Source organism: Dermacentor variabilis, unplaced genomic scaffold (assembly GCF_050947875.1).
Source record: "Dermacentor variabilis isolate Ectoservices unplaced genomic scaffold, ASM5094787v1 scaffold_14, whole genome shotgun sequence".
Lineage (NCBI taxonomy): Eukaryota > Metazoa > Arthropoda > Arachnida > Ixodida > Ixodidae > Dermacentor > Dermacentor variabilis.
Window position 1 is genome coordinate 18,053,522 of NW_027460302.1, and position 10,796 is coordinate 18,064,317.

Consider the following 10,796-nt stretch of genomic DNA (forward strand, 5'->3'; position numbering starts at 1 on the left):
GCTGGCTGCTTCCCGCGCCTCGGTCAACAGCGCCGCCCCGCGGCATCGGTGCGCTGTGGGGTCACGTCTTCGCCGCCGGTATTCACACCTCCCCTTCTAGCCACCCTACCCGCAGGCCGGCTGTACCCGGTTTAGAGGCAAACGGGATGTGACGTGCTCCAGTGGCGCACTCCCTGCCCCCAGATAGGTACTTGTATGCCTAGGGAAAGACGCTGCTAGGTGCTGCTGCTAAATCCCTGTGGTTTCTGCCGGCTCACGTAGGTTCATTCGCGTGGTCTTGTTACGCCTCGCTAGATCGTGTCCAGTCATGCCGTCCTTGCGCGGTATCATTGTTGGCGAGTCAGGTTAAATTCTTAAATAGGTCGCGCCTGCGCCTAATTGAGTCTATTAAAGCCTGCACATTCAGCTGGCGGTTTTGCTGGTTACAATGCAGTGCGGCTGGCGTGAGCTGTCTCCACGATGCGCTTCGAGCGTGTCGATTTCGCCGTTCTTTATGTTGGCGGAAACGACCTTGAAAGCAACATGGATCCACAAGAAATATGCGACATCAAGGTAAGTCTACTGAAATCACAAAATTCGAAACATTAAGCGCTGATAGTTGTGTTTTCTTTTAAATTTTAGGCCTTGATTGTTCAACGAGACGTGGCCCCCGTCGTGCTGGTTTTCAAGGTGCTCCCTCGCTGCCTAGAAGATGCTGATGCGGAACAGAAAATGCAAAAACGTCGCTTGCTCAACCGCAAATTGACGGCTACGCTGAAGCGCATGCCGTGTGCGGAATTTGAACCCCGAGGTATGGACCCCCCTTTTTCCAGCGCATGCCTTTACATACCGTCCGGAACACGCTTGGCTTATTTTTGACTCGGTAAAAAAAAATGTCACTTTTTCTCGCTGCTCGCTGCGGAAGAAATGCAGACCGTTTGTCGTAGTTGTGTCTCCATTACAGGGTGGCATTACTGCGGTGAACAAAGCAAGTGTTGCCGTACATACTGTGCGCACTTCACCCTTTGTTGGACGGTCGGAAAATATTGGTCCCACTTTTCAGGCCAACTTCGCTACTCTGTAGCGATGAAGTGTAATTTCTACAATTGAACATTCCTGTGTAGATATGTTTCTGAATCACGTTAAGCACATTTTTTCGTCCATTTCTTTGTCAAACAACGCGATAGAGCGATTGCGCAGATTGTTTACTTCCCTTTCTACAATGTTTAGTTTATTCTATCGCCTTCCTTCAAACCACTACAGCGGCAAATGGACTGTTTTGATCGAAATTCCGCGTTTTCATAATAGCTGAATTTTGACGCGGTTAGGCGTCTAAATTTCTCGTGCCCACAGCTACCAAAACAGGTGATCAAATTATTAGCATCGCGAACAAATCGCATTCCTACATATGCGCGCTGCTACATATGAGCCCTCAAGAATTTTCAAGAAGCATCTTTTTTCTAAGAACCCTTGTGATATTGGAAAGCCCCGATTAAGGATTCTCATACAAAGCATGCTCGGCAAGTATAACGAAAGCGTGCACAAACAATGTATAATGTACTGGGTACTCTGGCTGCTTCTAATCGCATTACAGGTGACCACGAGTAGGTAGAAACTGGCCTTGAGGCTGTATAGTGGGATGTAATATTCCCACTTTTTGCTATTACAGAATCGTAGTCAGCTGTGAGATTTTACGTTATGTGAAAAATACTTCATAAAAAAAAAGCACCTGTAATGTGTCGGACACAAAGCAGTCTGTTCTCTGCTTGCGTCTATGGAAGGGTTAAGATACGCACACTATTCAAAGGTAAAACCACGTACATAGTTTTTAGAACGAAATCCTCTTTGCCTCTTCCTTGCTCAGTGGGTGGTGGCTGCTGTAGTCCTGGCAATAATGGTCACTGTGTATGGCACTGGATATGTGCTGCTAGGTGTGTGTCCAAATAGCTACTTGGATTACCGGTTAAGTGCAGCTCAACATGTACCACTGGGTAGACAAGTAGAACAAGAGGCAAGAAATTAAGTATACTGTACAACAGGAAATTTAAGAAGTCAGCCACAGAGAAGTCTGAAAGCCAGCATCAAAAGCAACCGAGTATGGACAAAAATGAACTAAACGAGACCAAGACATGCATTGTGCGTAGAGCTATAGTAGTGAACGAGTGGTTACATTTTACTGAACATTACAAAGGCTTCACTTATAACTGATTTTCACATATGCATGGAATCTGCTAACTTTTCTGTGCAAAACTCTACCGGAAAAGATATATTGCATCCATCGGTGTTAATATATTTACTAACATATTTTCTTGTTTTCAGCCAACATACACATCCCTGTTAAATCAAATAGATCACTGTAGATGGCTGCCACAAGCATATTACAAGAACTTTGAATTGGAAGCTGTTAGCTACCCGTGGCACGACGTCATGCAAGGGTACATGTAGTCTGTATGCACATTGACTTCATGTTTTACTAATTTGACTGGCTCCTATTGCACTCCGGCTGAATAGCAATAACACACAGGCCACTTTACGTTCGAGCTACTCGAAAGCCTACGAAAGCTGAAGGTACATTCATAAAAGTTCATAAGTCCATGGCATTAGTGAAAAAAATTAAAACCTTTTCTGGTACGGCTGTGCGTTGTCGGAAGTGTCAATGCATTGCAGTGATTGAACAGGCACATATTGGCTGTACCACTTGGATTTCAGCGTGCATGCGTTGGCTGGATAAAAAAATTCTACCGTATTTTACCTCCAAACTTTTGCTCACGAGTGGAAAGCGCTGTTTCTGTTGTAAATAGATGTGGCTTGCACACATGGCATGTGCATGCTAAGTGGCTTGGTAAAGAAAAGTAAAGGTATGCTCCATGAACAGAAAGTGCTGCAGCCACATAACCCGACTTTTGGTCTTCATTATGCTCACAGATTGAAGGGATGGAACTAAGTGCGTGTCTTTTAAATGCTTGATTTCGGCCAGTTAAATTTGACAACACGGTGATTCAAACCACTGGTGTCCATCTGCTGTTGGGCTGTACTCTCAGTTTAGTGAGAATACTAACTACTGCATTCATTGGTGCTGACAGATATCGTCAGTTGTAGCTCGGCATTACTGTATTCCGTTTGTCACAAAAATGCTAGAGAACCACTTGAGATCCTTCGATGTCAGCATCCTCATAATCAGTGGGCACCCCATAAGAAAAATAGGTCAATTTTGGATGGTATCCTTGAAAGTGTGAGTAGACTAGGCCACAGAAACTTGCGTTTCTGATTTGTGCACTATTCAGCCACGTTAAAATGTGAGGAGCCTAGACATCTAAAAGACGAGGAGCAAGCAAATTGAATGCAGCTACCAAGCAAAAGATGTGGAAGTGTAAGCTGCCGATTTTTTACTCTAAAGGCACGTTCACACTGAAGACGGAGCGGCTAAACTGGGCAAAGCTCTTGGCCAGGCGGATAAAAGCAGGCGTTTAACGAAGTGGCAAGCCCGATCGCTCGCGGACCACTTTTTTTCCCGCCCACCAGAGCACTCCGCTTTGCCGCAGCCAATCGGAACACCAGACGACGGTGGCGTGGTGACGACGCTGGCGTGTGCACGATAAGGATGGACGACCGGTGCCACGAGATGGCGACAAGTGCGTCATAAAAACGTTAGATGCTCCGCCTCGGCGGTGCGGGCAGCCAGGCAAGCCGTCCAGTATAGGGTGTTTCAGCTAACTTGTTCCGAGGCTTTAAAAGAGAAAGACCTAAAGAAACTAGGTCTGCAGTACTCAAATGCAATCAATTCAGTAAATTACCCTTTTGAGCAACTTTAATACTTACGGCTCATTGAGAAACATCTGCTTTATTTTTATGAAGATAGCTGCTGTGGTTATTTTTTCAGGACAAAAGAAAGTGCACAAAATCGAAAAAAGTACCATGCAACTATGCACTTTTGAGCAGTGATGAACAATGAGGCATGCAGACAGGATGTAAAAAATATGCAGATCCGACACACTGTGAAAATTATGTAAGCAGCTTTCTTTGCTGCTTCTGTTCATTAATGGCACTTGGCAGTGATATGTTAAATGTTACCTTGCATGCACCACTTGTGTTTGTAGTACACAGAGCTCACAGGCAGACGTGCGCTCCAATCCCCAAGGTGGTGTTGTGCACCATCCATATCCTGTGAGAGTAGTGGCACTGTCATTCCCTCACACGGCGCATTGCATGGCGGGTGAGGTAGAGAAATCCGTTTATTGAATCCTTAGGAGAAATAGTTGCTGCCACGTCCTGTGCCCGACAGAGCAGCGCCTGCTGGCCACCCAGGCTTCTGTCACGCAGCATGGCCTCCCAGTGTTGCAGTGTAGGGACATTGAAGTTTTGATGCTGGACCACCAATTGCATACTGTCGTTTTGACGCCGTGGTGCTGTATTGCAGCTTTGCATCTGCACATCCTGTGTCAATTGTTGGCATGGACACACTTGCCGTGTTTATTTTTTCAGAAATCGCATAAACATGACATACCACACCTTGAACTATCATTATAATATATTTAGTTTGCCCACAACTGTCACCATGTCTAGTTGTAGTTTTTATTTTAAAGAGACTCCATACGAAGGATGCTTTCTGACGGCATCTTTATCTTCTCGTGTGATCATTCAGCAAGCACAAAGTGCTGCAGCTTCTGCAATGCTTTTGTCTATTCCTTCCAGGCACACTACTCTCAATGTATCATTAGCGCTGAAATAGAATACCGCCCGTTGCTCAAAGCAGCTTCAATATAGATTCCAATTGGAACAATAGGCAGACTTGTGGCAGTATACGACTTTCTATAGCCATAAAAGGCAAGCTAGCATAGTGGCGCATCTGACTGCTCGTAAAAGCATTCAGCTGCATGTATCTCCAAATAACTAAGCTCAAGCAGACACTGACTGCAAAATCCGTGCTTGTCACGGTGAGTTGGTGCGGGAACTTGAAGGTGCTGCTTTTCCTTCATTTTTGTTATATTTTTGCTAAGGCTCTTGCCACAGCAAAGTTGCTCTTGTGGTATTTTAGAAGGGTAATTTACTAATCACCTAGGCGATGTCATTTCCTTCATTTGGTTGCACTGTGTGCATCAGTGCAATAAATGGGTCAAACGGCTTAATACGAAATGTTGCCAGGCCATTTTGGCACGACACTTGTGGATAACATTTTGATGTGGCTTGGGCGAGACCGAAAGAGAGAAATTGACACATACAAGCACAAAGGCCAGGCACTGTTCCCTTGTGGCCTGCACAACCACTAGAATAGCAGCTAGTCTTATCAATTCATACTGAGTATCGCAACGTGTAACATTACAAGAACTGTAGCTGAAACATGTGGTGTGATCAACATGTACAAGGTTACAATACTCTACACCCTTTTTGTATTTAAGTTTTTAAACTTTGCCCACAATCTGATTACAGCTTTCCAGAGCTCCTTCGAAAATCCTCCCATGCACCTGCCATGTATTGCCCCTCCTCCTCGATGTGGCGTGCAAGATGGCAGCAGCAGCTGTGGAACACTTGAAGAGGCGAAGAAAGGTCCACTTTGTAATAGGTTGTATGTAAATAAAACTGATCGAACACAACCGATTCGGCTTCCACTTTTGTCAAGACAATTGTCAGCAAAGCAATGGAGCGATTTCAGTAGGGTGATACTAATAAATAGTGCATAGAAATTCTCGTGGAAGCCCCGTCAGCTTTCTTGCTGTTAACAGGCTGTGTTAGTGAGGTGGTTTAGGCAGGGAATGCCAATTCATGAGGGATGGTCATGGCCACCATGTTCAATGTATGTGAAGCATTAATCAGATCTCTAGACCGAGTGCACTAATGTCACGGCAGGCCAGCACTTTGTCACATGATACATTTTGAAACCTCGCATGCTTTCTTTGGGGCTTTGAGAAAATTAATGAAGCATGAAACTAAAATCGGCATGTTGCAGTTTTCAATGCAACCATCACTGCATTTGTCCATTCTTGAAACAAATTTTTTTGTACCAAATGCATACAGAATGAATTTGTGGAATATCCGAAGTACATTTTCCTTGTGTTGGTCAAGCAGCTGGCAGAACAAAACCACAAAGTTCCAAAGCAGAAAGGTAACACTTCTTTTGAAGTACACAACTGGCGAAACAGTGTTGCTAACACACGAGTGCAAAACTTGCCGCCAATTAAAAAACAGGAGCTGCTACACATCACTTGGTTCCTTCACCATTTATTTTTTCTTTTGTGGCTGATGTTTAAAAATCCTTGCTATAGCAAATGCAAAGAGATCAAAAAATCAACGCACGACAGATATTGGTGCTATGGTATAAAGTAATGAAGATATAATTTTGCATGCACATTATTTAGTCTGAAATAGAGGGATACAGCACAAATGTTACTCTTCAATCCCAATAAAAAATATGGAACTCGTGGGCTACGGATGAATCTTGAGGGTCTCGGATTCTGTAATGTGCAGCTATATTTAAGTACACAAGCATTTTTGGATTCTGCCTCTACCTGGGTGCAGCTCTGTGACCTGGAATGAAAAGCCACTGCCATCGAGCTGCAGCAGTGGCAACATCACAGTAAAAGGCAATAGCGAAAAATTAAAACAATATTATGGCCATGCAACTTGCACATCAGATAGGTCACCTGAAGCTTCTATTTCCAATTTTTCTGGTGTTGCATAGAAGGACAAAAATTTTGAAAAGTGATAGTGTACGATCTTCATACATTAACAATTATGCATATCTAGTTTTTTTTTTAACCATGCAGATATTTAGCAAAAAGTTTTGAGCACGGAGAGCCCTGCGTTTTTGTAAAGGAGTTTCTAGGTGAGGTGGACACACTTTGCTGCTAATAATGCGAGTTTCAGAAAATTAATTTTGAAAAATTCTGTCACTTTTTTTATTAGTAACTTGGCGGCAGCCTTCTAAATGGCATATTTGGAGGCAGTTGCATGTGAACGCACACCCTTTCTTTTTCTAAATCTTGAAAATTGCACTTACTTTGAAATATTCATTATCGCGCTCAATTGAGTAGAATCAAAACTTGGTGCATCCTCCTCCACATCAGGCGGCAGTGCCCTGTCAAGAAGTGTGGGGCAAAGCTTGCCAGGCAAAGTGTGTCATATCAGCAGCTACAATGACTGGCCAAGATGTTTCCATCTGATAAGATAGCGGCACCTTCTTTTCTGCGCTCCCAGCACACTTGGTTCCAATATTGCCTCGATTTACTAGTGAAATTCAATGATGAATATCTTGAATTAGGTGCAACTTTCAATATTTGTAAGAAATGAGAGTGCATTAAAATGTGACTGCCCTCCAAATTTGTGGAGTTCCAAAATAGAGGAATTCCTCCGCAAGAATGCCACATTTGCCGCGCTCATAACTTTAAAACAAGAAAATCTGTATGGTTATAAAAGACCCCCGTACGTATACAGTGTGCTTTGGAGCATTTCATGCAACCAATATTGAAGCACCTTCTGTCTACAAAGAATTCATAAAGCAAATTTATGCATTAAGACTGGAATCGGTTAAGAGCACTGGAAATGCAAACACTGTTACGAACCCTGGTCACATGCCAGGCATTGTGTTGCTGCTCTCTGCGTAGGGCCTATGAATAAAAACCACCTTCAACATCGCAGAGTACGCTACCAATTGCTATGTGTAGGAAGACTTACAGTTCTTCAAATGCAATTATGACCTACACATTCTAAAGCTTTTCTAATAATGTACTTTTAGTGAACAAGTCCCCCAAACTTGAACAACTCTGAAGCTATAATGCCATTATTATCTGAAAGATGCACTACAAATTTTTTAACGCAGTAAGGAAACATTCATAATCGACAATGCCACCATAGACGTGAAAGTCGTATAATATTGCACTGCGTGCAGCAAGGATAGCACAATCTCGCACAAAAGATTAGTCTCTCCCGTAGCCTTTGAGGCCCCCTTTACTATGTCTCGCTTATGATGCCGTGACATGGCACGAAACCATGATGATGTAACTTATGATCGTGAGTTACTCTTGAATGAAAGCTTGTGCACACATGCATATTCCTGCATTGTAACTCTGGAGTGGACTTACAGTAAGGACACTGTGAAAAGAAAAATAAGGCCAACAGCAAGAACCAGGCAGCGCAGTGCTATTTGCACCTTCTCGGCTGTTGTCGGTTTAAGTCACCGTCGCTGCAGCAGAGTCGTGTTATGCGGCGAAGCATATTTAGCATCATGCAGTGAAGCATATCTGAAGTTAAAGGGGACACTGTCACTGGGCCCCTGCTGGTGCTTATGGTTACCCGACACTATCAGCTTAAGTACCCATACTGTGACCTCTTCATGCATTTGGACAACACCAATCGCCATGTGAAAACCTCTGTGTTCACTGCTAATCTCGCTAAGAGCCTAAATTGTTTCCAAGCTACAAAATTCACCAAGTGGCAAACTTGGAAATGCTTCTGGAACCTCATTCTAAAGTACTTTAATAGTACCAGGATGCTTCAATGTCAAACTGCATTAAAAACCTGTGATGAGATTGCGCAAGCTTCTAGCTTTCTGAATGTTTGCTTCACCTCCTACATCAGTGAGTAGGCAGTGTTCAATTGGCGCTCCCACTTCACCAAGCAGACTACCGCTGACGAAAGCACGGTGAAGGCGAATAATGAGAGCGCAAGCAAACATTCAGAATGCGAGATCTCGCCCTTGGATTTAGAGAAAGGAAAGATAATTTCAACACCAAGGAACCCAAGTATGCGTTCAACAACAAAAGCTTCTGAAGGGGCCACTTCCACATCAGCACTGCGGAAAGACTCTGATGAGCTTATCAACCAGCAGAAATTTTTACTGCCACAATCGCAGGTTCAGAGATATTTGCATGATGACATTCTGGGCCAAAAGAAGATCCGTTTGAGCGATGGTGTAAGCGTGGTGCCCACTGTTGGCTCGGCTTGTGAAGAGCGACCTGCTGATACCAGACACTCTAAGCAGCTCTTTTCGATGCCTGAATCGATGGTGACATGCACTAGGTGTCACTGCTCTTTGAACATGTTGAGCTGTTGTCCTTGCTTCATGAAACATTAAGTAACTACAGTTATGACATTGTCAAACAAAAGTGTTGTATTAGAGAATTTTGTTAACCACGAAGCATAATATCCCTGTACATTATTTGCTATGCAGTAAACTATCTTGCACCTCCGGTTGGTGAAAAAAAATGGATTTTTGCAATACCAGTAGTATTCATATTCGAAAAATATTCGCTTCGCACTTAGGTTTCATTATTCAAATTAGCTTTGAAATTGAAAAATTCATATTTCCACACCCATAGTTTTGCTCAAATACCTGGAGCATAAGTCATTTGAGGACGTAACTTCAGGATTAGCAACAGTATGCCACCAAAGAGTCAACACAGTTCAAATTTTTTTACATTCTTTTACAATTGTTTCCTAATGTACATTCATTAAAACCATCTTAAGCCTCAATAATTGACTAAACTAAACTTTGATAACAGCTGCATGCTTGGATCGAACGGTGCATGTTCCGGCCACTCTAGGGTAGCAGTTTAGGGGAAAAAATATCCGTTACTTAGGAATTCCACTTGGTGACCTTGTGCAGAGAAACCCCGGCTGGACCTTACCATCTGAATCTGCTGCACAATGGCTATCACTGGCTTTTTTGGTGTTCTCGATGGCATCCACTTGCTTGAGAAGCTCGACCTCAATGACGTCTGACCACTGGCAGCACTTATTTCTGTTTATCACAGATGAAAATTGCCTATGAGCTCTTATTTCGCCCAAAACACAGACTTTTGCCATATTTAAGAAAGTGGCACTCTCCAAGTCAGTGTGGTCAGCATGCCTGGCATGCACTTTCATCTCCTGCGTCATAGTGAGTTGCTATCCCAGATTAATGTGCTACAGAGATGACAGAGAGGTTGGCGAAGAAGTTGTGCCCAGACAGATAGAATGATAATATTTATGTCTATTGCAATTCAAAGCCATCTATTAGAGCACCTTGCACCACCAGAGAAATCCTAATGGCTTCCTTTTCTTTCACCTCATAATGTGGGCGGTAACACCCCATTAAATGGTCCCTAAGGTGGTTTTTGTCAACCCTGAGGAAATCTCTCACAGAAAACTTGTAGACAGTCTTGATAAGTGTTGTCAGATTACTTTTCAATGTGTTCTTTATCATCACTGTGGTGATCGTAATTTCAATTCATGTGCAGCACTGACACAGCGTGCACTCCTTGCAGACATCTGTAACTAGTGGCAGTTCACCAGCATACTTGAAGGGAGAAAAAAAGAGCATGGCCACACCAACCACATCACTGCATGTGCATGAATCAGATGGCATTGTGGAACTTAATTCTATGTCAGTACGAAATGCATGGCTGCTGTCGCTATTTCGAGTGCAAATATTTGTCCCACGGGTACAGAGAAGTCATTATGGCAACCACATAATTCAGGCAGCTTAGCACTGGGCAGCTGCAATATTTATGAAGCAGCACACTGCATTCAAAGCCAGGCACTGTCACACTTGTCTGGGAAAATCGGTGCTTGTATACACAGGGGCCGGACCATTTCAAACCACAGTCACGTTGGAACTCTGTCCACTCTTGTAGGGTGCATTTTCTGTGTAGTCGCTGCCACTGCAGGAATAATTTTCTTCCAACTGCACAAAGAGAAAATTGCAGCACTGTGCTCTGCAGTGCTTGGTGCAAAGGCAGAACAGCCATGAGCCTTCTCCCATCCACAATTCAGAAATCCGCCAATACATAGATGGCTTACAGTGGCATCCCTACAGGCAGCACACACCACCTATATGCCGCCAC

At 43.6% G+C, this 10,796-nt stretch overlaps 1 protein-coding gene across 1 annotated transcript; it reads left to right on the forward strand.

The window, feature by feature from the left end:
- Window positions 1–340: 340 nt before the first annotated feature.
- Window positions 341–5,722, forward strand: LOC142567807 (uncharacterized). Its single transcript, XM_075677956.1, has 4 exons — window positions 341–552; window positions 622–790; window positions 5,407–5,532; window positions 5,700–5,722. The coding sequence occupies exons 1-4, from the start codon at window positions 460–462 to the stop codon at window positions 5,720–5,722; spliced, it is 411 nt and encodes a 136-aa protein (XP_075534071.1). The 5' UTR covers window positions 341–459.
- Window positions 5,723–10,796: the final 5,074 nt, after the last annotated feature.

Bases quoted from the DNA above. Each gene is read 5' to 3' on its own strand.
- LOC142567807 (XM_075677956.1), top strand. From the start codon at position 460: ATGCGCTTCGAGCGTGTCGATTTCGCCGTTCTTTATGTTGGCGGAAAC. The intron at 553-621 runs GTAAGTCTACTG...TTTAAATTTTAG, and splicing joins AAGAAATATGCGACATCAAG to GCCTTGATTGTTCAACGAGA. The intron at 5,533-5,699 runs GTAATAGGTTGT...TGCTGTTAACAG, and splicing joins GGCGAAGAAAGGTCCACTTT to GCTGTGTTAGTGAGGTGGTT.